Here is a 26,585-nt window from a genome sequence, read left to right as displayed (position 1 = left end):
CTATTTGTTTCTCTTTTTCTATCCCTCTCTCTTTCTGTCTCTCTCTGTATCTGTCTCTTTTTTTCTCTGCTGCTCTTTGTTCTCCCTTTTTCTCCCTCCCTTTCTCTCACTTGCTTTCTCCCGACCTCCCTCTTTTTTCTTTTTTCGCTGTCTCTCATTCTTTCTGTCTTTATTCCTTCTCTGTATGACATTTATTCTCTTTCTTCTTCTTCTCTTTCTTTTTTCTATATTTCTTTCTTTGTCTCTCCTTCTCTCTCTCTTTCTCTCCATTTCCCTTGTTTCTCTTTCTGTTTTTCCCTTCTCCCATTCTCTTACTCTATATCTTGTTTTTTTTTCCCAAGCTTTTCTCCCTCTCTCCCACTCATCTTTCTATTTCTTTCTTGCTCTGTTTACCGTTCTCTCTTTCCTTTATTTTATCTTTATTTCTCTCCGTCTCTTTCGTTTCTTTTCTTTCTTTCTTTCATTTCTCTTTGTGTTTCTGTCTCTTTCATTTTCTCTTCTCCCATTCTCATTCTCTGACACTTTTTTCTGTCTCTCTTTACATCCTTCTATTTCTCTCTCTCTTTCTCTCTATTTGTCTGTCTTTTTTCTCTCTTTCTCTTGATTCCCCCCTCTCTCTGTCTATTTGTCTCTCTTTCATTTTCTCTGCCTTTTTTATCTTCCTCCCTTTCTCTTTTTCTTTCTATCTTTCTTCTCTTTCTTTATCTTGCTTTCTTTCTTTCTCTCTTTTTCTCCCTTCTCTTTCTCTTCAATACACTACTCAGGCCCCCATAAGAGTTTGTTTTCCCTACCATGTGTCCCCCCAAGCTCAAATGAGTTTGACACGCCTACCGTAAACCCCTGTGTAGTGCACAAACAGATGACTATTGTATGCCTGCACTTCCAATTTCATTCACCGTATTCTGCACTATATAAGGGGGTTATAACCGGGTTATAAGGTGCAATTCAAAATTTCCAGCCAACTCGGGGATTTTTAGGGTGCGCCTTATAGTCCGGAAAATACGGTCAGGGTTGGGTAGGGTTACTTTAACTGGATTACTTTCAATGACTTTTGGATGACTCCAATACCAAATATGCTCATAAAAGACAAAAGAAACCAAATATGAATAAAATGATGACTCACAACACGTGGTAAGCTTTCTCTCCTGGCTTTGATCTCTTTGATCTCCGGCAAAACTTACATAAAATGCGACAGAAACTAAATGAAAATAAATCCAAACAGCTTGCCGACATCATTTTTGCCATTCCATGTGTTCCGTTACTCCCAAGCCTGCACAAAATTGTCATTTGATTCATATTTAGTTTCTTTTGTCTTTTATTAGCATGTTGGTATTGGAGTAATCCAAAAGTAATTGAAAGTAATCAAGTTAAAGTTACCCTACCCAACCCTGAATACGGTATATAAAACCGGTAGCCCTGGGCATTGATCAGCAACAAAGAAATTGTTCTGTGCTTTAAAAAAACTTAGTGACCGCTGTTTTTTCATAACCTGTGTGGCATCTTGCCCAGGATTTTATGATTTAAAATTTTCTTAAAACGTCCTCGGGCGACATCTGCTCACCAAAGCGTACGTCTAATAACAAAAGAACTCCGCAGAGTGCGATATTCCGGGAGTTTGTGCGTTTATGGAGTCTGGCTTAATGTGCGTAAGCTATGCTTGGTTGCTGCTAGCTGATGGAGTCGCTCAATGACCCGTTTCCGCGGAATATAAGGGGAAGTAGAGGCCTTGGCTCAATAGGCGGGGGGAGGAGAGGGAGGTGAGAAATGTCAGATTTGGGTTTTACACTCAGTGTTCTCGTTTGCCCGCGTCCCTGCGTCCTAGACGCATCATTTTTGCTGGTGACGCACAGTGTCAAATCATCGTGCATCCCTGAGACGCAACTTTTTTGCCACAAAGTTGTCATTATTACCCGATTACTTTTTTTTAACAAAGATTTACCGCACTGCAAACTTTTCGTCAGGCAGATCCGCCATTGTTGTTTTGGTCTCGCGGTTCGAGTTTTCGTCCGCACGCCGATCTCGGCAAACGAGATCTCGTTGCTTCGAGATGAAGTCATTGTTGTGGTGGGTGTCGTCGAGGGAAGGTGAAGGTTAAGTATGCCTCCGAAAAAACAGTTAGTATTAAGGTGAAAATCAAAACAGAATTGGTAATTTCTCCAGTGTCAGTGATAAGTCGAAACATAATGCAGAAAGTGATAACAACGGCAATAATTACGGCACGAAAAAACGGCGGAGAAATTCTGCCCATGAACGCCTAACCCCAACCTCGGAAGATCACGGTGGCAAGGAAAACACGCGTGTTGAAGCAAACGATTCGACGAAAGAAAATAAACAAAAGAATACTCCTAGCAAGAAAAGGACTTTTCTACCAAAAATTGACAAAATTATATTCCTGGTTACACTATGAGGAGGACGATAATGGAGGCTACATGTTATTTTGGATAATGTTTTTGTGAACTGAAAAATCTGAAGTGATGACTGCTTTGTATTACCAATTAACTGTGATAATTAAAACTGAATGAAAATATAGATTAATATAATTATTTCAGTAATATTATTTTGTATAATGCACAATATTGTTGTGAACTGAAAAATCTTGAAGTGATAACTGATTTGTATTACCAATAAATTGTGATGATTAAAACTGAATGAATATATAGATTAATATTATATTTTTGTCGCCGATTTACAATTTCAACCTCGATAACACAAAATTTTGGGGACCCCTAGATCTCTTTTGGGACCCATAGATTTTTGAGCATGCGAGTCCCCGGGACCCATCCCTTTTCAGAGCTAAAATCAATTCACTGTATGCACAAACAACAAGCTGAATGCTTGCAAGCTCTGGCATTTTTCTTAGATGATCTCGGACACACGAACATACGCACACAGACTATCGTCATTTATCTAATGTGTACACATTCTGGGGGTATATCATAAGGATTTGGCACACTGATGAGTATGGATGCCACCACAGGCGGCATCATCCATTTTGTCATAGTATATTCTTACAAACACACACAGAAATGTGCTGTTGAAGATATAAGACATTAAATAGTGTCGGTGTCTTGGCCCCTTAAGCCAGTCAGCTATTGAATAGGTAATGTGGATTATTGCGACTGGTTTGACTTGAGGGCGACGCCTGCTTGTGATTGATGATGGATTTTTTTTCCTTAAAGGGACACTGTGTAATCTCTGCGGTTAATGTATAGTGAAACAAAAAAAACAAGTGCTACAAAGCAAAAGGAAGTATACAAATGAAAGAAACTCAAAAGTGACTGAACTGCACCCCTTTTGGATTTGACTTTTCAGCCAGCCTTTATAAAGGTTTTTGGGGGGTGCCCGTAGCAGCAAAATGGAGGATAATCACGTGAGCTCCGTCTATGGATCATGTTATATCAAATGAATGCAAATTTCATCACCGAATACAAATTAAAAAGATGCTTATGTTTATATGATAGTTCAAATATTTTTGCTTAGTATTAAGGTCATTTTTTTAAGGAATAGAGTTCTTTTTAACGACTATGAGGCCCTACATAATACACAACGTCCCTTTAACATTGATTTTGACCATGTAACATTCATATATGCCTTGCAAAACTGCAATTGAGTTTTTTAAGTTTTTATTTTTTTTTTAATTATGGAAAGATTTGTCCCCATTGTTAGGGCAGTTCCAAGCAAATATGACTTTATTTACACATTAATGAATTTATATACCGATGTTTGTATACATTTTTTTGTTTTTGAATTTCCTTCACTGTCATGATGGCCAGCACGGTGGATGAGTGGTTAGCACATGTGTGGCACAGTTCTGAGGTCATGGGATCAAATCCAGCTACCAGCCTTCCTTTGCAGAGTTTGCATGTTCTCTCCGGGCACTCCGTTTTCCTCCCACATTCCAAAAACAAGCATGTCAGGTTAATTGGCCGGTCCAAATTGTCCCTAGGTGTGAATGAGCGAGTGAATTGTATGTCTCTGTGTGCCCTGCGACTGGCTGGCAACCAGTTTAGGGTGTCCCCTGCGCACTGCCTGAAAAAAACTGGGTTGGGCTCCGGAACCCCCGCGACCCTACCCAGGATAAGCGGTGCAGATAATGGATGGATTGTATTTCCTTGTATATTTAAATATCGGTTTGTATTTCATTTAGGAATTACTTTTATATCCACTTATTTATCTTATCTCATTAGCCGTACCGCTTATCCTCATTATGGTCGCGGGGGGGGCTGGAGCCCATCCCAGCCATCTCCGGGCAGTGGGCAGGAGACACCCTGAACTGGTTGCCAGCCTTTCGCAGGGCACACGGGGACAGACAACTCACTCGCTCATTCACACCTAGGGACAATTTGGACCGGCCAATTCACCTGACATGCATGTTTTTGGAATGTGGGAGGAAACTGGAGTGCCCGGAGGAAACCCACGCAAGCACGGGGAGAACATACAAACTCCTCACAGGAAGTCTGGAGCTGGATTTGAACCCACGCAGGAGGTTCCCATGACATGAACTGTGCCGCACATGCGCTAACCACTGCGCTGCCCCACTTATTTATTTATTATTCAATTATATATCTGAGCAATAAGGGAAAAAACACTGGACCGTGTGTACAGTAAGATCAAACATCTAGTTGGATCGGGCCATCTCTGTCTGTCCCACATGCCCTCATACACCCCCTTCCGGAGGAAAACAAAGCCTATGCAACAAGGACTGTACAAACATCTTCTTTGTTCCTTTATCTCTTTGTTTTCCTTATCCTCACTGTAAAATGTGGACCTGGAGTGCCAAGTCCCATTTCGTTGTCACAAGATATCGCATGTTGTCACAATGACAATAAAGGTATATTCTATTCTATCTATTTTTGAGGTGCTATGGTGGATGGGTAGTACATCTGCCTCACAGGTCAAACACCGGATTTCCAGCTGCCAGCCTCCCTCTGGGGAGTTCTCATGTTCTCTCCATGCATAAATGGTGTTTTTTTGGGCGTTCCAGTTTCTTCCCAAATATCAAAAACATGTGTGTTAGGTTTTTTTGGTTCCTAAAAATGAGTATGTGAGAAAACACTGATCTGTCTCCACGTGCCGCACAATTGGCTGGCAACCGGTCCAGGGCCTGAAAGGACCTGAAGTAAGCCGTGATGGGCATCCCTGCGACCCTTGTTTGAATAATCGGTTGCAAAAGGAATAATGATCTATTTCCTGAGTTTTTTTGCCCCTCCATATATTCCCCAAAAAGTCAATGGGTTTTGTGGAGTAAAAGAATGGGCAACACTATCACTTGGTGGACAAAAGAGGTACTGCATCAATGTAAACGCGTCCCTTCGACACGAATTCTGTCTCCTGAAACACAATTTGCATGTGTAGTGGACGGTGTCACCACAGTAGCCATAAAAAAGTAAAAGTTACTTCGATGATGATCATACTTTAAAAGTTGTTCAAGATTACTCGGTTTTAAAAGTAAGTTATAGAACCACAAACTTCCATTTAGTTCTGCAGCGGCTGAAAGCATCGTCTCCTCACAAAAAGGGAAGTGCTTTTGTTTACACTTTTTGTATGATAAATACAATTTATATGGAAAATAAATAAAACAAATACAAACTAAAACAACAACCTAAAATAATACAACAAATAAATGAAAAACAAAAACAAAATATAGACAGTCAGCTTTTTGTTAAGCCAGCTCTTTCTAGTCTTTAAATGCTCGATAGTATTAAAAATAAAACAAATACAGAGCTTTTAAAGACTGCAATGGGTTCATATAACAATATGAGTCAAAATCTCTTTTTTTAAACTATTTAATTATTCTAACCTCTTCTCCCAGTTGCTATTTCAACCTGGTTGAACTTTGTTACCATAGAGTACAAAAAATGTGTATGTGGTTCACCTAAAAGGGATTTCGAGTAATATTTGTGGCTCCTATTCATAGGCCAACAAATTTGCATTTATTTTACATATAGGAATCCATACCTAGTAGTCGCCGCCATGTTTTTCTGGCATCTTGCTGCTAACACTGTGCTCATTTGGCACTGGTTTTCGTTCACATTAGACAATACAGTGCCATCTAGTTAAATGTGATTGCACCTCACCAGCAACAGATTTATCCTTCACTTTCAGTGCAACAAATAGAAACAGTAACCAATATAGTACAATAAAATAGCAATCAGTTTCATAAATCAAATGGGGAAAAAAAGGAAAAAGGAAACAAAAGAAAAAATACAATAGCAAAAGGAAAAAAGAGAGATAAGAGAAAAAAAGAATAAACTTTATATAAATATAACACTTTAACAACTAATAACACAGGAAATTAAATAAAAATATTTATAGAGCTAAGAAAACAATACAAAATATTTTTTTTATGCGCAACAAATTTAAAGTCAACAACACAGAATGTCCAAAAATGCATATTGAGAATAAAGGCGGCGGGAACCAGCTGTTGATTGATAGGTAGCCGGCTCATAGAGCCGTTTGCGAACGGCACAAGTCAGTCGATGTGGCATCCACCATTGACAACAGCACTGTCTCTTTTAAATATAGGCCTCGCATTTTTTCGCGAAGCAGCCCTCGTTTGCCTTTTCTTTCAGCACATTATTAAACACTGTATTCGTAATTGACATCTAACTATATGGTAGTCGCTATTTTGACTGGTGACATGATTCGAAAAGACGTGACGCAAACAACTCTGAGAGGAAAAAAACGAAAATGAAATCTTACCAGTGTTGCACTGCTTTTGGCTGGCACGGAGGGCATCGGGATGGGGCAAGCTGTAGATGCTGACTGCGCTCATGGAGGTGACGACAGCCAATAGTCCGAGTCGTGGCAGCAGAGGAGCCTTGAGGACGTAACATGCAGCACAATTATCATCACATGTGCCCTATTTATTCATATACAAAATACAGTGGCCCCTCTACATAACGGTTTAATTCGTCCCAGGATCAAGCTTGAATCGAGAATTTCTCATATCTCGGACAAATTTTCCTCATAAAAAACGCAATAAAATCAATTAATCAGTTCCAGGCCTCCCAAAAATCATCCAAGTGAATACAAAATCGCTATAAAACACATCTTCCTGATCACTAAAAACACATTCAAATTGTAATTTAACATTAAAATACAGCGATAAGATAAATAGCATGATATTAACGTAATAGAATGAGAGTTTATTGTGAGCACTTACAAAGGAGGAACTCGCGGTTGCTAACTTTGGAGTTTTAAATGTGTGTAGGTTCTCTGCATGATACAATAGCAGTAGCTTTACTTTGTAGTCACCGCTGGAATTAGCACATGATCAGTGTTCTCGTTTGGCCGTGTCCCTGCGTCCTAGACGCATTCATTTTCGCATAGTCTCAAATCAACGTGCGTCCCCGGGACGCAACTTTTTTTGACACAAAATTGTCATTATTAGCCGATTACTTTTTTTTTCAACCAAAGATTTACCGCACTGCAAACTTTTCGTCAGGCAGATCCGTCATTGTTGTTTTGGTCTCGCGATTCGAGTTTTTGTCAGCACGCCGATCTCGGCAAACGAGATCTCGTTGCTTCGAGATGACGTCATTGTCGTGGTGCTTGTCGTCGAGTGAAGGTTAAGTATGCCTCCGAAAAAAAAGTTAGTATTAGTTGAAAATCAACGCAAAATTGGTAATTTCTTCTGTGTCAGTAATAAGTCGAAACATAATGCAGAAAGTGATAACAACGGCAATAATTCCGGCACGAAAAAACGGCGGAAAAAATCCGAAAGATCGCGGAGGCTAGCAAAACACGTGTGTCGAAGCGAACGATTCGACGAAAGAAAATAAACAACAATACTCCTAGCAAGAAAAGGACTTTACAACTGTGGCGGGACAGCAAACCACAAAGAACATATGAACTGAAAAATCTGAAGTGATAACTGCTTTGTATTACCAATTAACTGTGATGATTAAATCTGAATGAAAATATAGATTAATATAATTATTTGAGCAATATTATTTCGTATAATGTACAATATTGTTGTGAAGTGAAAAATCTTGAAGTGATAACTGATTTGTATTATCAATAAACTGTGATGAATAAAACTGAATGAATATATAGATTTATATTATATATTAATCGCCGATTTACAATTTCAACCACGATAACACTAAATTTTGGGGACCCATAGATCTCTGTTGGGACCCATAGATTTTTGAGCATGCGAGTCCCCGGGAACCATCACTTTTCAGAGCTAAAATGAACACTGCATGATGCTAAGGTTAGAAATGGGGCTCTTTAGCGCTACTAACTGGCTCACTGGCGCTTTTCGAATCAAGAACCATGTTTATTTGCTCAGGAGGTAGAGCGCTCGTCTTGGGATCAAGAGGTCGCAAGTTCGATTCCCAGCTCCTCTGTGTTATATGTCGAACTGTCCTTGAGCAAGACACAGACCACGGCCTATTGCAAACTACAGACTATTAGTACACCATCGCCTGATCCAAGACCTACACGAGGGCAAGGAAAAACTCAAAAGCCTCGACATGAGGAAAATGAAGAAACCTTGTTTAGAAATAAAAAAGATGGAGGAGGGAAATTAATTTTCCTCTTAATTTGGTGACACAAACACTTTTAACGTCTTCCAATGCTGTAAAAAGCCAAAGGTAAATAGAGAAAAAATACTGGACATAAATCAACTTAAACTGCAATAATAATTTTTATTTACCTTACTTTTTCTAAAGGCTTCCATTTTATTTTTATTAATACATGCTGCACTATATTGCACTGTATCTGTTGCTCAGATAAGGGGCACGTTATGAATGTTCAATTTTGTGTTTTTTTTCCGAAATATCGCAATAAAAATGAGATCAAAAATTGGATGTCTTTACTACATTTCTTTGATTTTATCAAAGCAGTGGAACACACAGTAAATCATTAATATTGTAATGAAGCTAAATTTGAGGCTGTATACTACAACAGAATAGTCACATGGTGCATCATTCTCCACAGGAAGCGCATCCAGCTCAGTCGGTTTGATAATTTTTCGCAGCTCCAGACAAGTTTTTGTTTTTGGGTGGGTCCAACATGGGTTATTTTGGGTTGTAGATGCCTGGGCTAGACGATCTTTCATGGGCTTGTGGCCTGGCCCGTCTTGTCGCAGTTAAAGACTTGGTGCAGGATATAACCATCGTCAGAAATTAGTGAAGCAAAACACTGCTAATCTGCGGTTTTGGAATCCACACTTGCTGCTTCCCCATGCCGTACCACACAGTGTATCCCAGTCAATTTCGAGCACTTGGTTCCCTAGTGGTAGCAAACCTATATTCGAGCAACTTGGATTTTATCTCGTATGTCGTGCAGGATTTTTGCTCAAAAAACATCTCATATTTTGAATTTCTTATACCAAGAGTACCTTGTATGTAGAGGGCCCACTGTATTGTATTTTGTTGCCTTATACTTGTGAGAATTTGTGACAATTTAATTAATTTGATTTTAATCTGATCAAATAGTATACATTGAATCGAGAAACACACTTCAAAGCACCACTTGTACCTCTTTCTCTGAGGTGGGCTGCTCCCAAGCTCCAGATGGACACCACTTCAGGTGCCAGATGAACCCTTGGTCCAGGGCCAGGCCGTATGCCAGGGCAGGTTGTGAGTTTGGCCTGCACGGGAACAAAAACTTTTGCTTACTGCCGTCAAGAAAATTAAAGGATTTTTTTTTTGTTCTTACGACCTACTCGAATTACATCCACCTGTACTTCCGACAGATGCTATTTTTTCTTGAAGAATTTCTTCTCTGGCAACACATATTAATTATGGAAAACAGTGTTTCTGGCAGTAAAAATAGTGAAATGAGCTTTAATACCTTTTCATATGTATTTGGTACCACTAGAGTGTCACCGCCCTCACTACCACTACTTGTGTTCGAATCCCATTGCATACAATGTATTGCGTTTTAGCCAGCGACAATTATCAATTGATCATTGCCCAAATATGGAAGTATACCCTAAACTGCACATCTGTATATACTGTAAGCATTTCCAATCTTATCTACTGTATTCTGCAAGGCACACTTTGAAATTTCTGCTCAAGTTGGGATTGTAAAATACAGTAATTTGGTAAAAAATCTACAGGAAAGCAGCTCACAAACCTCGTGTTGTACTCCAATGTGCTTATGTCCCATAGTTGCACTAAAGCCGGTCCAGAGTAGGTTTTGTGAAGGTAGTGCTGGTCGTCCATGCCCTTGTGGCAGGCCAAAGCCAGGTACTGTGAGGTTACCGCATTGTCGGGCATTGGGCACCACTCCATGGCCCACACCGGCCCGCCACAAAAAAAGTGCGTGTCCCAGCATTCTGGGTGAGGGGGTAAGGATTCGAACCTGCCGGACAAAACAAAATGACTTCAAATAGGAATTATGCCCCCAAAGAAACCTGGGTATCCTGCAGACTAGGTCTATGTGATTTTTAAGAAATCAATCAAACTTATTGGCAATAAGGCTTGAGTCTTGAATAGTTTGTAATAAGAAGAAAATGGAAAAGGAAGGGGTATCTGAGGGGGTACGGTGGTGGGTTCAGATGGAATTGATTGGTGGTTGACCGGTTGATGACCTCTTGAGGTTAGCCGTTCCAGGGCCTAGCAATGCGGACACCAGGCCAGCTTTTGCCGGTTCAGCCGGAACGGTAGCGGCTGCATATTCTGGGAGTGGTCGCATAACCCTCCGTGCGGGAGATCTACGTTGCCATTATTGATATTGTAGGCCAGGATTAACTCGCTACAAGTTATTCTACGCTCCAGTGACGAGAGGTTGAGAAAATCAAGCCGCTGCTTATTAGACTGGTTACGAAGCTCCTGAACCATTTTAGATGCAAGTTTCTGAACCCGTTTGAGGTGTTGAATGTCCTTCACCAGGTAAGGACAGGATGCCTGGACCCCGTATTCAAGGATGGGTCTCACCAGAGACACATACAGGGGTATGAAGTTGTCGACTGACACTGTGTCAAACGACCAGTAAATCCGGAACAGGATACCACGAGCTTTGTTTGCCGCATAGATGCACTGCGCTGTGGGCTTGAAGAACGATTGGACAAGGATGTCAAGTTCTTCTGCTTCGTTCGTCTCTGGTAGAAGTAGGTTAGCAGGGTTGAAGTCTAGAGGACTGGTTGGTGGGGAGCTGATCGCCAGATGACTTCATTTGTCAACATTGAGACGAAAATCCGAAAGGTTTGACCAGCTCCAGACATGGTGGAGGCACCGACGAAGGTATTCAACGTCGCTCCTATGACCGAAAATCTTGACATCATCGGCAAAGAAAAAACCCTTTAGGAAAAGCTCCGGCAGCTCATTCACGAACACCAGGAAGAGCAGTGGGCTGATCGCCGAGCCTTGAGGTACCCCTCTCGGAGTAGTTCACAAGTCAGATAGCTGGCCACCCACTTGGACCCGGGAAGATTGATCAGAGAGGAACACACCAATTCATCTCACAACCTGGGGGATGTAAGGTGTAGGCGGGAAGCTTGAGAAGGAGCAGCTGTTGGTTGACAGAATCAAAAGCTTTGGTGAAGTCAAGGAGGAAAAAATTGACTGGATCGCCAACGTCCATGATTTTAGTGACCCACTCCCCCATAACCAACAGGTTGGTGAACCAGGATCTCCTGTGGTGGATATGAGGTGGGTCATTGAGGCTGGCTTCAGCACACGTTGTAGGGTAATTTTCATGTGTTCTGTCACTTGTTATTTCAGAAATGCATTGATAACTATTAGCCCTTTGCACTAATCAGCAGTGTTGGGAATAATGGTGATACATATAACGACGTTATTTTTTCAGTATCAGGGTAATCAAACTAATTCTACAGTAATATCACATTTAAGAGCGTTATTCCATTCACAATATTTAACATCTCATTTAGGGAAACTAGTATAAGATTCTTTCTCAGTCGTTCTTGTGTATTTAAACACCAATTTTCAGAGAGTGAGAAAGAGAGGGGGAGGTAAAGACCAATGGAGGGAGGGGATGGATTGAGAGTAGGAGAGAGAGAGGGATCGGATAGTCAAGTTAAATTGTTTTACTGTTGACTTTTGTTGTGAACAAAACATTTGAAGTGCAGTTAACTATTTCTATTTTACCAGTTGTTTCAGGTTGTGACAGTTTGATTTATTTATTTTCAATGCACTTCATACACATTTTATATTGTTGAACTGTTTTTGTGTAGATATACTTGGAGTACAGTAGCATATGTCTACTTGAGCAGTTGTCTGACTAGAGATTGTAAATTATTCTATAGAGTGAAACTCAATTTGTATTGTTTGACAATTGACTTTTGTTGTGAACAAAATACATTCGGCTACTTGAACAGTTGGATTTCATTTTTTTAAACTCACTTTATATCATTAACTGCTGATTTTTCTTGTTCATATTGTTAAGGGTTTATTTTGGTTGCACTTCCAGGTGTAGGATACATCTGTTGCTGCTGAGTTGCAATATATATTAGAAGGTTCTACAACACAATTACCTGTCTGTTCTTTTCTATTTGCCTCAAATACTGCTTAGAAATTTTGCAAATTCTTAGACGTACACAACTTATATTAAAATTGACAGAACTAGTTACTTTCTTTACTAACTAGTTACTTTTACTCTAGAGTAATTCAGTTACTAACTCAGTTACGTTTTGGAAGAAGTGGCGAGTAACTATAACTATAACATTTTTTAAATAACGTGCCCAACGCTGCTAATAAGTAAGGAAGTTGTTCTCCATGCTTAAAAGGTGTATGTCATTATTATATAATCATTTTATAACAAGCAAGCTTCTATCACTTGAGAGGTTAGTTACACTTTTACCTATTCAGTGTTTGCAGCTGCGCCTTATCCTGGTGATTGACCCTCGACACTTTAAAAGTAGCTGACACGCACTCCTGAGGTAGGTAGGACTCCAACTCGCTGCAGTAAAGACATTCAAACACCTAAACATTTTGAAAACTTGCACAAAGGTAAATATTTGGCGGCAGCCTGATCGCAAAGGGGCATACCTCGAAGGCACCCGATGCCAGTTGCTGGAGGAGGGAAGCCACTCAGGGAAAACCCAGCTGCTGAATTGCTCCACGCGGCTTCAAAACCGATTCGTTATTACGTGCAATCAAGCTTCTCAAAGGGGATACAACAAAACAAGACTTACAAATTCCTGTGATTTTTCACAGTTTTCAAAATAGCACTTGTCAAGACGGTAAGATTCTTGAGGGATAGAAAGGCCTGTAATACAAATTTAGAATTAAAATCTCCAAACACTATTACATTAAAACAAAAAAATGAGATTGGGAAATTGGATTTGCCTTTGTAATGAATAACTGAGATTTTTATTCTGTTTTTAATATTGGACACCGGCAAAGGAGATTGCATAGGATGCCAGTTTGTTATTTTGAGTATTATGCAGAGTTTAGATCACATGTGCCAAACTCATTGCAGAAAGACTTTTAAATCATTAAATGAATCATTAAAACTAGTGTTCGTCTGCTATTTCTTTCACTTTCCAGTCTGTATGATGTTGCTCGCGTTGAAGGTGGGGTGCATCTTTCAATGTGTCCTTAAAAAGTCAAAAGCAGAATATTTTCTCTTAAGTATGTGTTTTCAATGCCCAACTGAGTTCAAAGAGCCTTAAGAATTTGTTTACACCGCGCCTATCTTTTTTATTATTTTATTTTTTTATCTTAGCTTTATCAGAGCGGTTCGGGACGCGCAACACATTAGGTAGAAGGAATGATTCGGCAAGGCGGGCAGAGGTTGGAGTGACTTTATGCTTGTCCTTGCAGTTTTTTGTTAGTGTTGGATGGAAATTGTAAAAGTAAGAATAGACCCGTTTCAAATGCATTGGAAATGCCAACCCATACCCAAAAAAGATGCAAATGAAGAGTGTATTCGAGGGCGTCTAAGAAATGCACGTACGTGCAGGTGCCACAAAAGAAGCTTGGCAGAGGCTGCAATGCTGACATAAGCCAGAAAAAGACTCCATCCATCCATTATCTGCACTGCTTATCCTCAGTATGGTGGCGGGGGTGCTGGAGCCTATCTTCGGGCAGTGGGCAGGGGACACCCTGAACCGGTTTCCAGCCAGTCGCAGGGCACACAGGGACAGACAACTCACTCGCTCATGCACACCTATGGACAAATTGGACCGGCCAATCAAAATAACACACATGTTTTTTAAATTTGGGAGCAAACCGGAGTGCCCGGAGGAAACCCACGCATGCATGGGGAGAACATGCAAACTCCACACAAGGAAATACGATCTCATAACTTCAGAACTGTGCCGCACACGCGCTGACCACTGTGCTGCCGTAGAAAAGGACTCAGCGAGGACAGAAAAATAAAAATAATCCAAATTCGGGACAGCAGCTTTCCATAAACTGTTCTGGAAATGAAATCAATTGTTCTTTCACTTCTTTTTCAAATGCATAGTTGATAAACACTACAAAAGATCAAATCTTAGAGAGAGAAAAAAATTGCGCCGTCAAATAATTCTTATAATCAAATCTTACATCCCTGAATCATAATTTAATTGTGAGCCTCCTAAAAGACCCCCAGCCCTCCAGCTAAGGCACGCTTATTGTACCTTTAATTTACTAGTCCAGCCACCAAGATAATTTTTTTTACCATGTGCATCCCGAGCTAAAATACGTTTGACATCTTAGGTTGGCAGCATTGTCACTACGGCCAATAATGATGCTGCTCTTTGATATCCACACCCTTAAGGCGGCTATGATTTTTGTAACCTAGGAGATTTAATAAAAAGAAAGGGCTCAGGGGAAGGCTTTTAGAACTGATTTGGAATTGGAAGGTTCTTTTGTACAGTGCTCTCCTGTTCTTCTTGCAAGTTAAATTTCATAGATGTCTGCTCTCCTTATTATAAGTGTCTACTAAGCTTTAAATCTAAAATTGATTTTTTTCATTCTACTTAAAGTGACTATACAGTTTCTTGTTCATTATAACTAAGTAAAAATTCTTGATTGAGCAAATAAGGGCAGTTCCTGTCTCGACAGCAGCAAAAATGTCTAAGACAATGCACTTACACGGCCATTGACAGTTTCGTTGCAAAAATCGGGGTGAGTAGATTCTTCTGCATCGTCATCTTCCTCCTCATCCTCCTCCTCTTCCTCTGCGGTGTCAACGACAAAGTCCTCGTCTTCTGCAGTGTCATCGTCAGAATGTTTTCTCTTTCGGCCTCTGCCGGCTGCGGGAGATTAAATTATATTTTCTGGTTAAAATATATTCAACACAACATATTCTTTGAACTGTACCTTTTTTCCCATGAGAACTTTTGTCCAGTGGAGTTCCTGGTAACGGATCCGAGGTTTTGGTACCGTCGGGGGGATTTTGGATATCTTGTTCTGCCAATGATTGCAGGAACTTAATGGCCCTACAATGATTTGGAACCCACCAAGAGAATAATAATATCAGATTAAAAAAAATGAAATGCAGTGTAATATTTGACCGCAAGATATCGCTTTAATGTGTTGTGCAACGGAAAACAGGTGCTAAAAAGCCTAAGGAGGATTACAAACTACAGAGACTCCAACATGAGACTACGGAAACCAAACCGGACCATTTTTCTTATTTTTTTTACATGGGTTTGTTTATTGGGGTACCTGTAGCCAAAAGATGGCGGCCAATCATGTCAACCCCCCTTAAGTTATGTAGAGAGTAAAATTTAAAAAAAAATAAAAAACTACATTTACAGACGCTCCCCTTCTTACGACCATTCGAATTACGCAAAACGGTAGATACGAACATTTTTTTCAAGACGTCGAAAAATATCCGGACATTGCTGTAAGTTAGATTTTCCACCTTTTTCAGAGTACAGGACATTACTGTAGTCCTTCTTTCCGCCGCTACCTGTGTGTGAGAGGTTACCTAGCATCCATTCTGAAGAAGAGATATATGGCTCCCGAGCCATATGTACTCATAAAAAGAGCCATATGTGACCCGCGAGCCATATATACTCAATAAAAGACCCATATGTGGCTCGCGAGCCATATATACTCATGAAAAGAGCCATATGTGGCTTGCGAGGCATATGTACTAATGAAAAGAGTCATATGTGATTCGCGAGCCATATGTACTCATGAAAAGAGCCATATGTGGCTCGCAAGCCATAAGTACTAATGCAAAGAGCCATATGTGGCTCGCGAGTCATATGTACTCATGAAAAGAGCCATATATGGCTCACGAGCTATCTGTACTCATGAAAAGAGCCATATGTGGTTCGTGAGCCATATGTGGTTCGCGAGCCATATGTACTCATGAAAAGAGCCATATGTGGCTCGCGAGCCATATGTACTCATGAAAAGAGCCATATATGGCTCACGGGCCATTTGTACTGATGAAAAGAGCCATATGTGGCTCGCGAGCCATATATGAAATGAAATGATCTGCATTTATATAGCGCTTTTCAAGTCAATGACTTCCCAAAGCGCTTTACATTGTGCTTCACATTTCCCAATAGCGGCCATGATCTGTGCAGCCATGTAAGGCTGCTAACCTGCTTATTGGGGGTATTGGGGGTTCAGTGTCTTACCCAAGGACACTTCGGCATGTAACACGGACAAGCCGGGATTCGAACTGGGATCCCTTAATCCTAAAACGATCGCTCTACCTCCTGAGCTACTGCCGCCCCATGAAAAGAGCCATTTATGGCTCACAAGCTATCTGTACTCATGAAAAGAGCCATAGGTTCCCGACACCTGAAACATGATGCAAATGTTAAGTAGTTAGCCACTAGGTCAACAGAAGAAGCTTCATACTTAGTCTTAAAAATGACGGTACTCAACAAATGTAGGAAGTAGCGTTTAAGTAGGGACTCACATTTTCGCAGCGGTTCTTCTTGGGCGTCTTCCCTGGGGCAACTCCTCAGGTTCTTCTTCTTGATTCTTCTCATTTGGCGTGACAGGCTCCTCATCAACAACCTTCTTCTTTTTAACATATTTTCTCTTTGGCTTCGGTGTGCCATTCTCTAAAGAGCCCTCAACGATGGGCGAGGCCGAGAGAGAGATGTCGCCGTTCGGTATGTGAGGCGAATCGCACTCGTCCGTGGTCGGCAATGGGACCTTTCTCGGACGTCCTCGTTTTCTAGGTGTTTTGCCGGGGGTTGTGGTCACCGTGGGGTTATTCCCCTCAGGCGCTTCTTCCTCCTTTGTGTCTTTGTTTGTTTCGCTGGTTTCATAGTCACAAGATCTGGGGTTCTTCTCATTTGGCGTGACAGGCTCCACATCAACAACCTTCTTTTTAACATATTGTCTCTTTGGCTTCGGTGTGCTATTCTCCAAAGAGCCCTCAACGATGGGCGAGGCCGAGACATGGGCAGGGGCAGAGATGTCACCGTTCGGTATGTGAGGTGAATTGCACTCGTCTGTAGTCGGCAACGGGACCTTTCTCGGACGTCCTCGTTTTCCAGGTGTTTTCCCTGGGGTCGTGGTCTTCGTCGGGTTATTCCTCTCAGGCGCTTCTTCCTCCATTGCGTCTTGGTTTGCATCGCTGGTTTCATAGTCACAATATCTGGGGTTGCTTTTCCGTTGTCGACCTCTGGAGCTTGGTGTTAAATCATAGGCAGGTTTGGGGGGTGACTCTTGAACTGCAAGACGGACAATGTATATTTTACTATAGTGTCGTCCGCAAACAAAAGGCTCTATGAGACGGGGCTCTTTGATGTGAACGACGGGAGCTCGCTCCCGACCAATCAAAAGCCGATTCCTTCCGAGACGCTTTTTCTTCTCTAGTGATTGGTCATAATACATTTTTTCAATTGATTCATTGTTGTTGACTTCAAATTGGTTGAGAATTTATAAAGGTTGTAATATTTGTTTTATGTAGCTTCGTAAATATTTCGATTTATGTATAATGTGTTTTTCATTGATGTGTTTCTCGATTAGTTTTTCTTACATAGGAAATGTAACGTGTATTCTTGTATTTTATTGTTTATTTCTTGTTGCACTGAAAAGTTAATATATTTAAATGACTTTTGTGGCAGCGCGGCGGCGCAGTGGTTAGCGCGTGTGCGGCACAGTTCTGAGGTTGTGGGAACCTCCTGCGTGGGTTCAAATCCAGCTCCCGGCCTTACTGTGCGGAGTTTGTATGTTCTCCCTGTGCTTGCGTGGGTTTCCTCCAGGCACTCCGGTTTCCTCCCACATTCTAAAGACATGCATTTCAGGTGAATTGGCCGGTCCAAATTGTCCCTAGGTGTGACTGAGCGAGTGAGTTGTCTGTCCCCATGTGCCCTGCAATTGGCTGGCAACCAGTTCAGGGTGTCCCCTGCCCACTGCCCGATGATTGCTGGGATGGGCTCCAGCACCCCCGCGACCCTACTTAGGATAAGCGGTGCAGCTAATGAGATGAGACTTTTGTTGTTTTTGTGTTGCTTGACTTTTAAGTTTTATAGTAAAAAAAGTTGACTAGTTCACAATAAATTAAAAGAAATAAAGTAGTAGAATAATAGATTTTTTTCCAAAATATATTATTTGATTTTGTGCTCGATGTTACATTATTGTTGGTAATGTATAAGAGATTTTTAAGGGACCTCTTCTTTTTAACATTTTTTTTTTTAATTTTCCCTCATTTTCTTTTGTTTCTTTTTATCTTAGCTTTTTATTCATTTCTCTTTTTCTTATCTTTTTTTTAACATTTCCTTTTTAGTTTACTTTCTTTCCTGTTTTTTCCCTTTTATCTATTTTTTTAAAGTAATTTAAAGATTCGACTTTTTTTGGTGAGCTGAGCTGGAAGAGCCAATTCTCTAGAGCCAGTCACTCGTATTTTTTAAAGGACATGTTATTGAAAATTTTAAGGGGAGCCTAGGTTTGAATGGTCAGTGAGACATTTTGTGATGAGGGCAAACCTCCTATTAGCAAGGCAACAGCAAGTCCAACTCTCCAGTATTTTTTTCTTTGATCCATCATGGTGGATTACGTATATCTATCCATCCATTTTCTGGGCCACTTATCACTAAAGGTTACAGGGATTGCAGGTTTTTGCAGGGCACAAGAAGATACACACTCATTTGCACGAAATGAATGCAAGCAACATGCAAACTCCACACGGGGGATTGAACCCTAGACCTCTACACCATAGAACTCCGTGCTGACCACCCAGCCGCCTGCATAACTAATATTGAAGCTTTAATTCCATAGGAGCAGTTTGTAACGTATTACTGTGCTGAGTGCCTGTAGATGCAGAGTGAGGCAGAAAATGATCATGCCTCACGGCAGAGAGTGATAGTGAAACCAAGGATTCTGATTCGGTGCACACTTCAGCCCAAACCACCAGGTCCAAATTCGCACCTTGGCCGAGCTATATCTAAAATTTACACCATTGCTACCCATTGCCTCCTCGATTAGTGCTAGGCATTAGGGATTGGAATTTGGGGGGGTTGGTTACCTACTGAGGTCAGAGAAGGAAATAAAACACACACAGTAAAATTTGTGGTGGTAGAGCGGCTGGGTGGTTAGCACGCAGCCCCATGGTACGGAGGTTCAGGGTTCAATTCCAGCTTCCGCAACCTGCACGGCTTACCTCCCATTTCATAAACATTGCAGGTTAATTTGCTTGTCCAAATAGTGTGATTTGAGAGAAATGCCCAGAAATAACTGGGATGGGGTCCAGCACCCCCGGAACCCTACTGGGGATAAATGGTGCAGAAAATGGATGGACAATAGAATTACACAAATTTTACAAAGTATTATACCAGCTCGGTGGCCTTGGGGGTATGGCGCCCGCCTCAATACTGGGAGGTTATGGTTCAAGCCTCGGCCGAGTCATACCCAAGACTTAAACATTGGTACCCGTTGCCTCCCTGCTTGGCGTTCAGCATTAGGGGTTGGAATTGGGGGGTTTGGTCACCTCATGACTCCCAACACCTCAGTTGGGTTAAGCGAGGGGGCTGGGAATCCCCTCCTCTGAATCAATCTCCCAAAAAGAGTCAGAAATTACTCTAGCCACCTCCCACTAGGGGGATATGGCTGTGGTATATAATATAATATATAATAATTAGCATGCTAACAGCAAATTGAGCTGTTAATTTTTGTTGCATGGGCTTTTTTTCCCCACATATTTTTCTATTACCTATATATTGATGCTGTGATCCATAAAAAAACTCATATACATCATTTAAGAGTTATGATAGGACAATAAAGTTATTTTTTCTATGCTATAGATTATATATAGCTTTCTTACTCTGCCAATGTAGTGGTAAATAAGACGTGAGTTTATTTATTTGTTGATCTGTCTGTGCTTCACCAGACACAAACCTCACCGCACGTCACCGATATGTATGTTCTGAAAGAATTGATTTTGCAATGTTTTGATAAGAAACAGTTGTTTCAAAAGTACCTCGACAAACAGCATGATAAGAATTACAAGTCAAACCTTGAGTACGGTCTTCGATATCTTCCGGCATCGTTTCATTCCCCATTATTTTCTCAATCGATCAATCATGTGTCTTCGTGAGTTGGCGTGCAGCTGCAGTAAAATCAAATCGGTAACACTTACTGGATCACACACAGGACAGTTAAACTCAAATATCGCATAATTCTATGCATAATCATAAGAATCAACGGTAATTCATTCATTCATTCTTCATCTGTGGTGCTTTTCCTAATGGTTTTACGGGATCTGAAGATCATAACAGCAGTCTCCCGAAGTCCAGAATTAAGAGTCTTCAGCTGGTACAAAATGCTGCAGCGAGACTTTTAACTAGGACAAAAAAGTCTGATCACATCACGCCGATTTTGGCTAACCTGCATTGGCTCCCTGTTAGCCTAAGATGTGATTTCAAGGTTCTCTTAGTATTATACAAAATCATACATGGACTTGCTCCCTCATATCTTTCAGATCTGATTTCCCCCTATGTTCCGGTCCGAAGCCTTCGTTCTGAAAGCGCCGGTCTACTGGTTATCCCAAGAGCCAAGAAGTGTTCCGGAGGTTCTAGAGCGTTCTCCATCCTGGTACCGGTGCTGTGGAATGCTCTTCCCACTGAGACCCGATCTGCAACCTCAGTGGAAATGTTTAAATCTAAGCTTAAAACACACTTCTACTCTAAAGCATATAGATAACCTATACTTTTTGTGGACAATATCGCTATATTATTTGTAATTGCAACATCCTTTGCCTGGTAATCCTGAAAGGGGGATACCACATGTGCGGTCCCTTCTCAAGGTTTCTTCATTTTCCTCATGTTGAGGTTTTTGAGTTTTTCCTTGCCCTCATGTTGTTTCCAGATCAGGGGATGGTGTCATAATAGTCTGAAAAAATAGTCTGTGCAATAACCTGTGCAGCCCTTTGAGACTCTTTGTGATTAACGGCTATACAAATAAAAATGACTTGACTTTGGCAAAATAAATCTGTTATCATCTTAGCAGGGTAGAAAATTAGATTTAGCATCAGTGATCTGGAAATTGTGACCATCTAGATTTTCAACAAAACACGGGAATGCAAGACTAGGGTTCAGACCCCTAAACTCAGAATAACGACATATTTTTATCACTTGACCAACATGATGGTAACTAAATAGGCTTCAAGTCGCGTCAAATAGGTAATACCAGTATTTATATTGAGCTATTTAAATTTGAATCGTAGTGTACTGTACCTTATGTTTTGGCCGGTGATAAGAAGAAACATTTGTGTATACTAGTTTGTAACAGATTTTGAAAAATGCTATATAATAACACCAGTTCTTTACATATACTTGATACAAAACATAAAATGAGAAATTAATCTAAACTGTATTAAACAGGTGAAACTAATTTCACCTTACGTGCATTATGACTTGAAACCCGAACTCCATACAGCTATCTGACAAATTTACGTTTTCCACCTCCTACAGTTGTTAGATAAGAAAATTAACGAAAGGGGATGATAAAAATCAAAATGTTCTTGTATTCGGCGTTATTTTCCAAGAACTAATATAAAGAGTGACACATTTTTGTTTCCTTCAAGCATGTCCTGTCAAGCGAGATGGGTTAGCGCCGTACAGCTAATGCTAATTTACTCTGTAAACCCTGACAATTTCCTGAGCCGTCGTCTGCTCTTATTTCGAATATTGTACACTTTTAAAATATGTTATAAATCCATGTTCACCTTCTTTTGATTATATAGATAATTGTACCTGATCACAGTGGTATTTTGGTGGCGAGCGCGGACTACCCGCGTAGAAGTACACGTCGAAATCCGAGCACCCTGGTTCGAATCCGTAACCGAAATTCCGGATTAATTTGGTAATTTTGGTAAAATATTTTAAAAATCGCTGCACTTGATGTAAAAGTGCAGCATCTTCCAATTTCCCACACACTTGAGGGTTTATCAATTCTTGTTTTATACTCACGCTAAGCTTCCGCTAGTCCGCCATGTTTACTGTACAGGTATTGTAGGGAAGTGGGGGTAGCTCACATCGCCCCCTGTCGATGCATAGGAAGATTGCATTGGCTTTTCAACGCGCATGCGCCAATTTGGAAACAAGTGTCTAATATTCAGGGTTGGGTAGGGTTACTTTAACTGGATTACTTTCAAATACTTTTGGATTACTCCAATACCAAATATGCTAATAAAAGACAAAAGAAAGTAAATATGAATAAAATTACTAAATTTTGTGCAGGCTTGGGGAGTAACGGAATACATAGAACGGCAAAAATGATGTTGGCAAGCTGTTTGGATTGATTTTCATTTTGTTTCTGTCGCATTTTATGTTCGTTTTGCCGGACATCAAAGTCAGGAGAGAAAGCTTACCACTTGTTGTGAGTCATCATTTTATTCATATTTAAAAATACCTGCAAAGTGACAGCTAAGAACCACTACACGGCAGTAATTCCCTATCAATGCTAAGGAGTGAAATTGAGAAATTAATTATACCCCAAAATGTCCAAGATGTTGCTATTTTTATATATTTGGTTTATAAAATAGAATAGAATATACCTCTATTGTCATTGTTACAAAATAGGTTAACATATTGTGATAACGAAATTGGGCATGACACTCCAGTTTCACATATTCACAGTGAGGTAAAAAAGCCAAAAAGATAAAGGAACAGAGAAGATAAGGTTATAAAACAAGGAGGATAAGGTTATAGTTATAATTTACACAATATTTATAATACATTATATAGGTGTGGCAACATTTTTAAGGCAAATGTAATGTGTAAATACACGCATTACATCACATTAAAAAGTAGTTAACTTTATTTCCCATTCCATTACATTTAATTTAGTTATATTAAGTTAATTTAGACCCTAGGAGGACAGAATTTTGCATAGGTGGCCATCAGGGACCCCCCCTGCTTTAAGGCAAGAATCCGAGACGTGCAGCCTCACTTGTCACCATGGTAACATACAATTAAAGATATAGTATATGCTTACATTAATTCAGTGTTACAATTCATTCATATTTAACTTCACAATTTTGGGATTTTATTCTTCAAATAGAATGAATTTTCACATATCGTGAATATTAGTACAATTAGTGTGTAGCGTATTACTTTTCAGAGAGCCTGCAGATTTTAGAGTGAGTCCCGCAACTCTTTTGGCTCAAGGGAGAGGGCGATAGTGAGACCAAGGATTCTGATTTGGTGCAAGCCTCAGCCCCACACAATTTAATTAATGACATTATTAGTAGGCTAACATAAAGTCAGGCCATTCAGTTATTTTTATATATTATATAAATAAACACTGGAGTTACCTTCTATTGATGCTTTTATTCAAAAGAAAGAGAGGCATAGAATTCATTTATATGTTGAGGTAACACCATAAAAAGTTTTTTCTCGAAAGCTACTGTTTAAATTTGCTTTCTTGTAAACGCCGAGCAGGGTTGGGTAGGGTTACTTTAGGTGTATTACTCCAATACCTCATCTCATCTCATTAGCTGCACCGCTTATCCTCAGTAGGGTCGCGGGGGTGCTGGAGCCCATCCCAGCAATCATCGGGCAGTGGGCAGGGGACACCCCGAACTGGTTGCCAGCCAATCGCAGGGCACACGGGGACAGACAACTCGCTCGCCCATTCACACCTAGGGACAATTTGGACTGGCCAATCCACCTGAAATGCATGTCTTTGGAATGTGGGAGGAAACCGTAGTGCCCGGAGGAAATCCACGCAAGCACCGGGAGAACATAGAAACTCCGCACAGTAGGTCCGGTAGCTGGATTTGAACCCACACAGGAGGTACCCAAGACCTTTGAACTGTGCCGCACGGCGCACACGCACGCTAACCACTGCGCTGCCGTGCTGCCCCTACCCCAATACCAAATATGCTAATAAAAGACAAAAGAAACTAAATATGAATAGAATTACTAAATTTTGTGCAGGCGTGGGGAGTAACGGAATACATGGAACGGCAAAAATGATGTTTGGATTGATTTTCATTTCGTTTCTGTCGCATTTGATGTTAGTTTTGCCGGAGATCAAAGCCAGGAGAGAAAGCTTACCACGTGTTGTGAGTCATCATTTTATTCATATTTAGTTTATTTTTTCTTTTATTAGCATCTTTGGTATTGGACTAATCCACAAGTAATTGAAAGTAATCCAGTTAAAGTAACCCTATCCAAACCTGACGCCAAGTAAGATGTTCATCCATCCATTATCTGGACCACTTATCTTCAGTAGGGTCGCGGGGGTGCTGGAGCCCATGCCAGCTATCTTCGGGCAGTGGCCAGGGGACACCTCGATCTGGTTGCCAGCCAGTCACAGGGCACATAGAGACAGACAACTCACTCGCTCATTCAAACCGAAGGATTTTTTATTTTATTGAATTGACTATAAGGGATTTAATATAATACAAATTAAATTTTGCTGAATGCAGTGGGGATTTTTCACAGGGATTCAGGGCTTGGGGTCAGTGTGGCCTGGACAAGAATTATGCTTACATAAAAACGAGAACAAGGACAATGCACTGACGCGGGAAAAAGAGACGAGGTTTCTGATAAGCTTTCTTGTTTGTGAGCCCTTCAGACACGGCAGCGTCTTCCGGCGAGGAGGAGTTCCTGGCCCGCCCAGGAGGAGGTGATGTTGGCACCTGGCCCGCCCAGGGGAGGAGTCAACACGCCCCATGGGAGGGGCCGATGTCCCGACGTATCAAAAGGACGGAACCCGGAAGATGGAGAAGAGACAGACAGGATCGGAGACAGACAAGAGCAAGGCTCGACAAGACTGCGTAAATTCCGGACTATAAGCCGCTACTTTTTTCCCAAACGTTCAACCCTGCGGCTTATTCAGTGATGCGGCCAATTTATGTCATTTTTCTAACAGCCGCCAGCGGCGCTCGAGTACAAAAGGTAAGATTTAGACCGGTGGAATATATGCGCCGAGGAAGACTGAAACTTCTTAACTTGTGCACAAATTAAATTAGCGTAGACATGTACTCATCATGCAAATTGCAAAAAGAAAGGCACATGACATAGCTTTCAAGCTAAACACAATCGAGCAGTCCGATAAAGAAGGAAACAGAGCTACTGCACGTAAACTTTACTTTGCGAGCGTGTTTTTGAATAAGGGAGCGTGGGACGACGTCTATATGACAAAGTCTCTTTCCCATACTGAAGGAAGACGACTTTGATGACATCAGTAACAAGGAGGAAGAATAGGACGGTTTACCGTGGTTTCTACATGTATGGTATGTTTTCTTTCACAGACCCGCTTACTGTGTTGCAAGCGTGTTGTTAGTAGCGTTTTTCTACCCTTCACAGGCACGATTTGGGATGAACGTTATATTATTATTATTAAAGCTTTGAAAACTCTCTTGGTGTACCGTCCGTCTTTCTTTGTAAATTATGTGTAACCATGTATAATATGTATTTGCAACTGTATATTTTTGTAATGTATTTATTTTAGAGACTTATTCTGATATGTTTTCCACGGGCGAATCAAAAACAAGGGGCGAAAACAACGGGGGCTTACGGGAAGTGGAGTAAAGGTGAGACGTGTTTGTGGACGCAGCGGACAATAGTGGATGTATATTTTTCCCACCCTTACCTTTGGAAATATACTTTTTTTTTTCTTGGATTATTTTCAACGGGACCCGGACTCTGCAGGTCTGCATCAAACCTTAAGTACCGGTATAATTTTCCGTTCATTTTCCTGGCTGTGGTTTTTGGACTGTGTACTTTATATTCAGTTACAATCGCGGGACTCAAAGTCGGATTTGGGTTAATTTTGTGATTGTGTTACATGTTTTAATGTGGGCGCATGCGGCTTATATACAGGTGCGGCTCGTGTAAGTACAAAAGCGGTTATCCTCTTAAAATGTGGTGGGTGCGGCTTATAATCAGGTGCGCTCAATAGTACGGAATTTACGGTAATTAGACAATAATCAGGCAAAATTCGATGGAATTCACTTGAGAAATAAATCTGCCCCTGTGTGGAAAAGCCTGTCTCTTCTCAATGTTTTCCTAAATTAAGAAAACGAGCATGCGTTTGTGAGGAGGATAGAGTTTATGTTTGGTTAATGGAGTCAGATAACTAACCCGAACAATTTGGCAAACACTAAATTTATATTATAGTTTAATTCCTAGTAATTTGGTGACCCCGCGACGTGACTTAAATGGGGAAAAGTTGTCCTCATCTGCAGTTAGGTAAATTAAAACATCAGAAATTACAGCCTGATTTTCCTCTGGTGTGGCCACTCTTCTTAAA

General features: G+C 40.8%; 1 protein-coding gene across 3 annotated transcripts in view; it reads right to left on the bottom strand.

Moving 5' to 3' along the window:
- Window positions 1–22,361, bottom strand: part of gtf3c2 (general transcription factor IIIC, polypeptide 2, beta) — a 37,580-nt gene extending 15,219 nt beyond the window's left edge. For 2 of the 3 annotated variants that reach the window (XM_088325519.1, XM_088325521.1), the window contains exons 1-11: window positions 22,292–22,361; window positions 20,338–20,430; window positions 16,789–17,554; window positions 15,225–15,343; window positions 14,997–15,157; window positions 13,109–13,182; window positions 12,963–13,040; window positions 12,775–12,873; window positions 10,090–10,317; window positions 9,490–9,601; window positions 6,703–6,820 (exon numbers count right to left, since the gene is read on the bottom strand). In XM_088325519.1, coding sequence (XP_088181645.1) covers window positions 6,703–6,820; window positions 9,490–9,601; window positions 10,090–10,317; window positions 12,775–12,873; window positions 12,963–13,040; window positions 13,109–13,182; window positions 14,997–15,157; window positions 15,225–15,343; window positions 16,789–17,554; window positions 20,338–20,383 — 1,801 coding nt within the window. In that variant the 5' untranslated portion in view covers window positions 20,384–20,430; window positions 22,292–22,361. The other variant, XM_088325520.1, reaches the window with a different exon arrangement.
- Between the last annotated feature and the right edge of the window lie 4,224 nt (window positions 22,362–26,585).

Source organism: Urocampus carinirostris, chromosome 20, assembly GCF_059441175.1.
Source record: "Urocampus carinirostris isolate Australia breed hairy pipefish chromosome 20, RoL_Ucar_1.0, whole genome shotgun sequence".
Classification (NCBI taxonomy): Eukaryota; Metazoa; Chordata; class Actinopteri; order Syngnathiformes; family Syngnathidae; genus Urocampus; species Urocampus carinirostris.
This window is presented reverse-complemented; position numbering and strand designations above follow the sequence as displayed.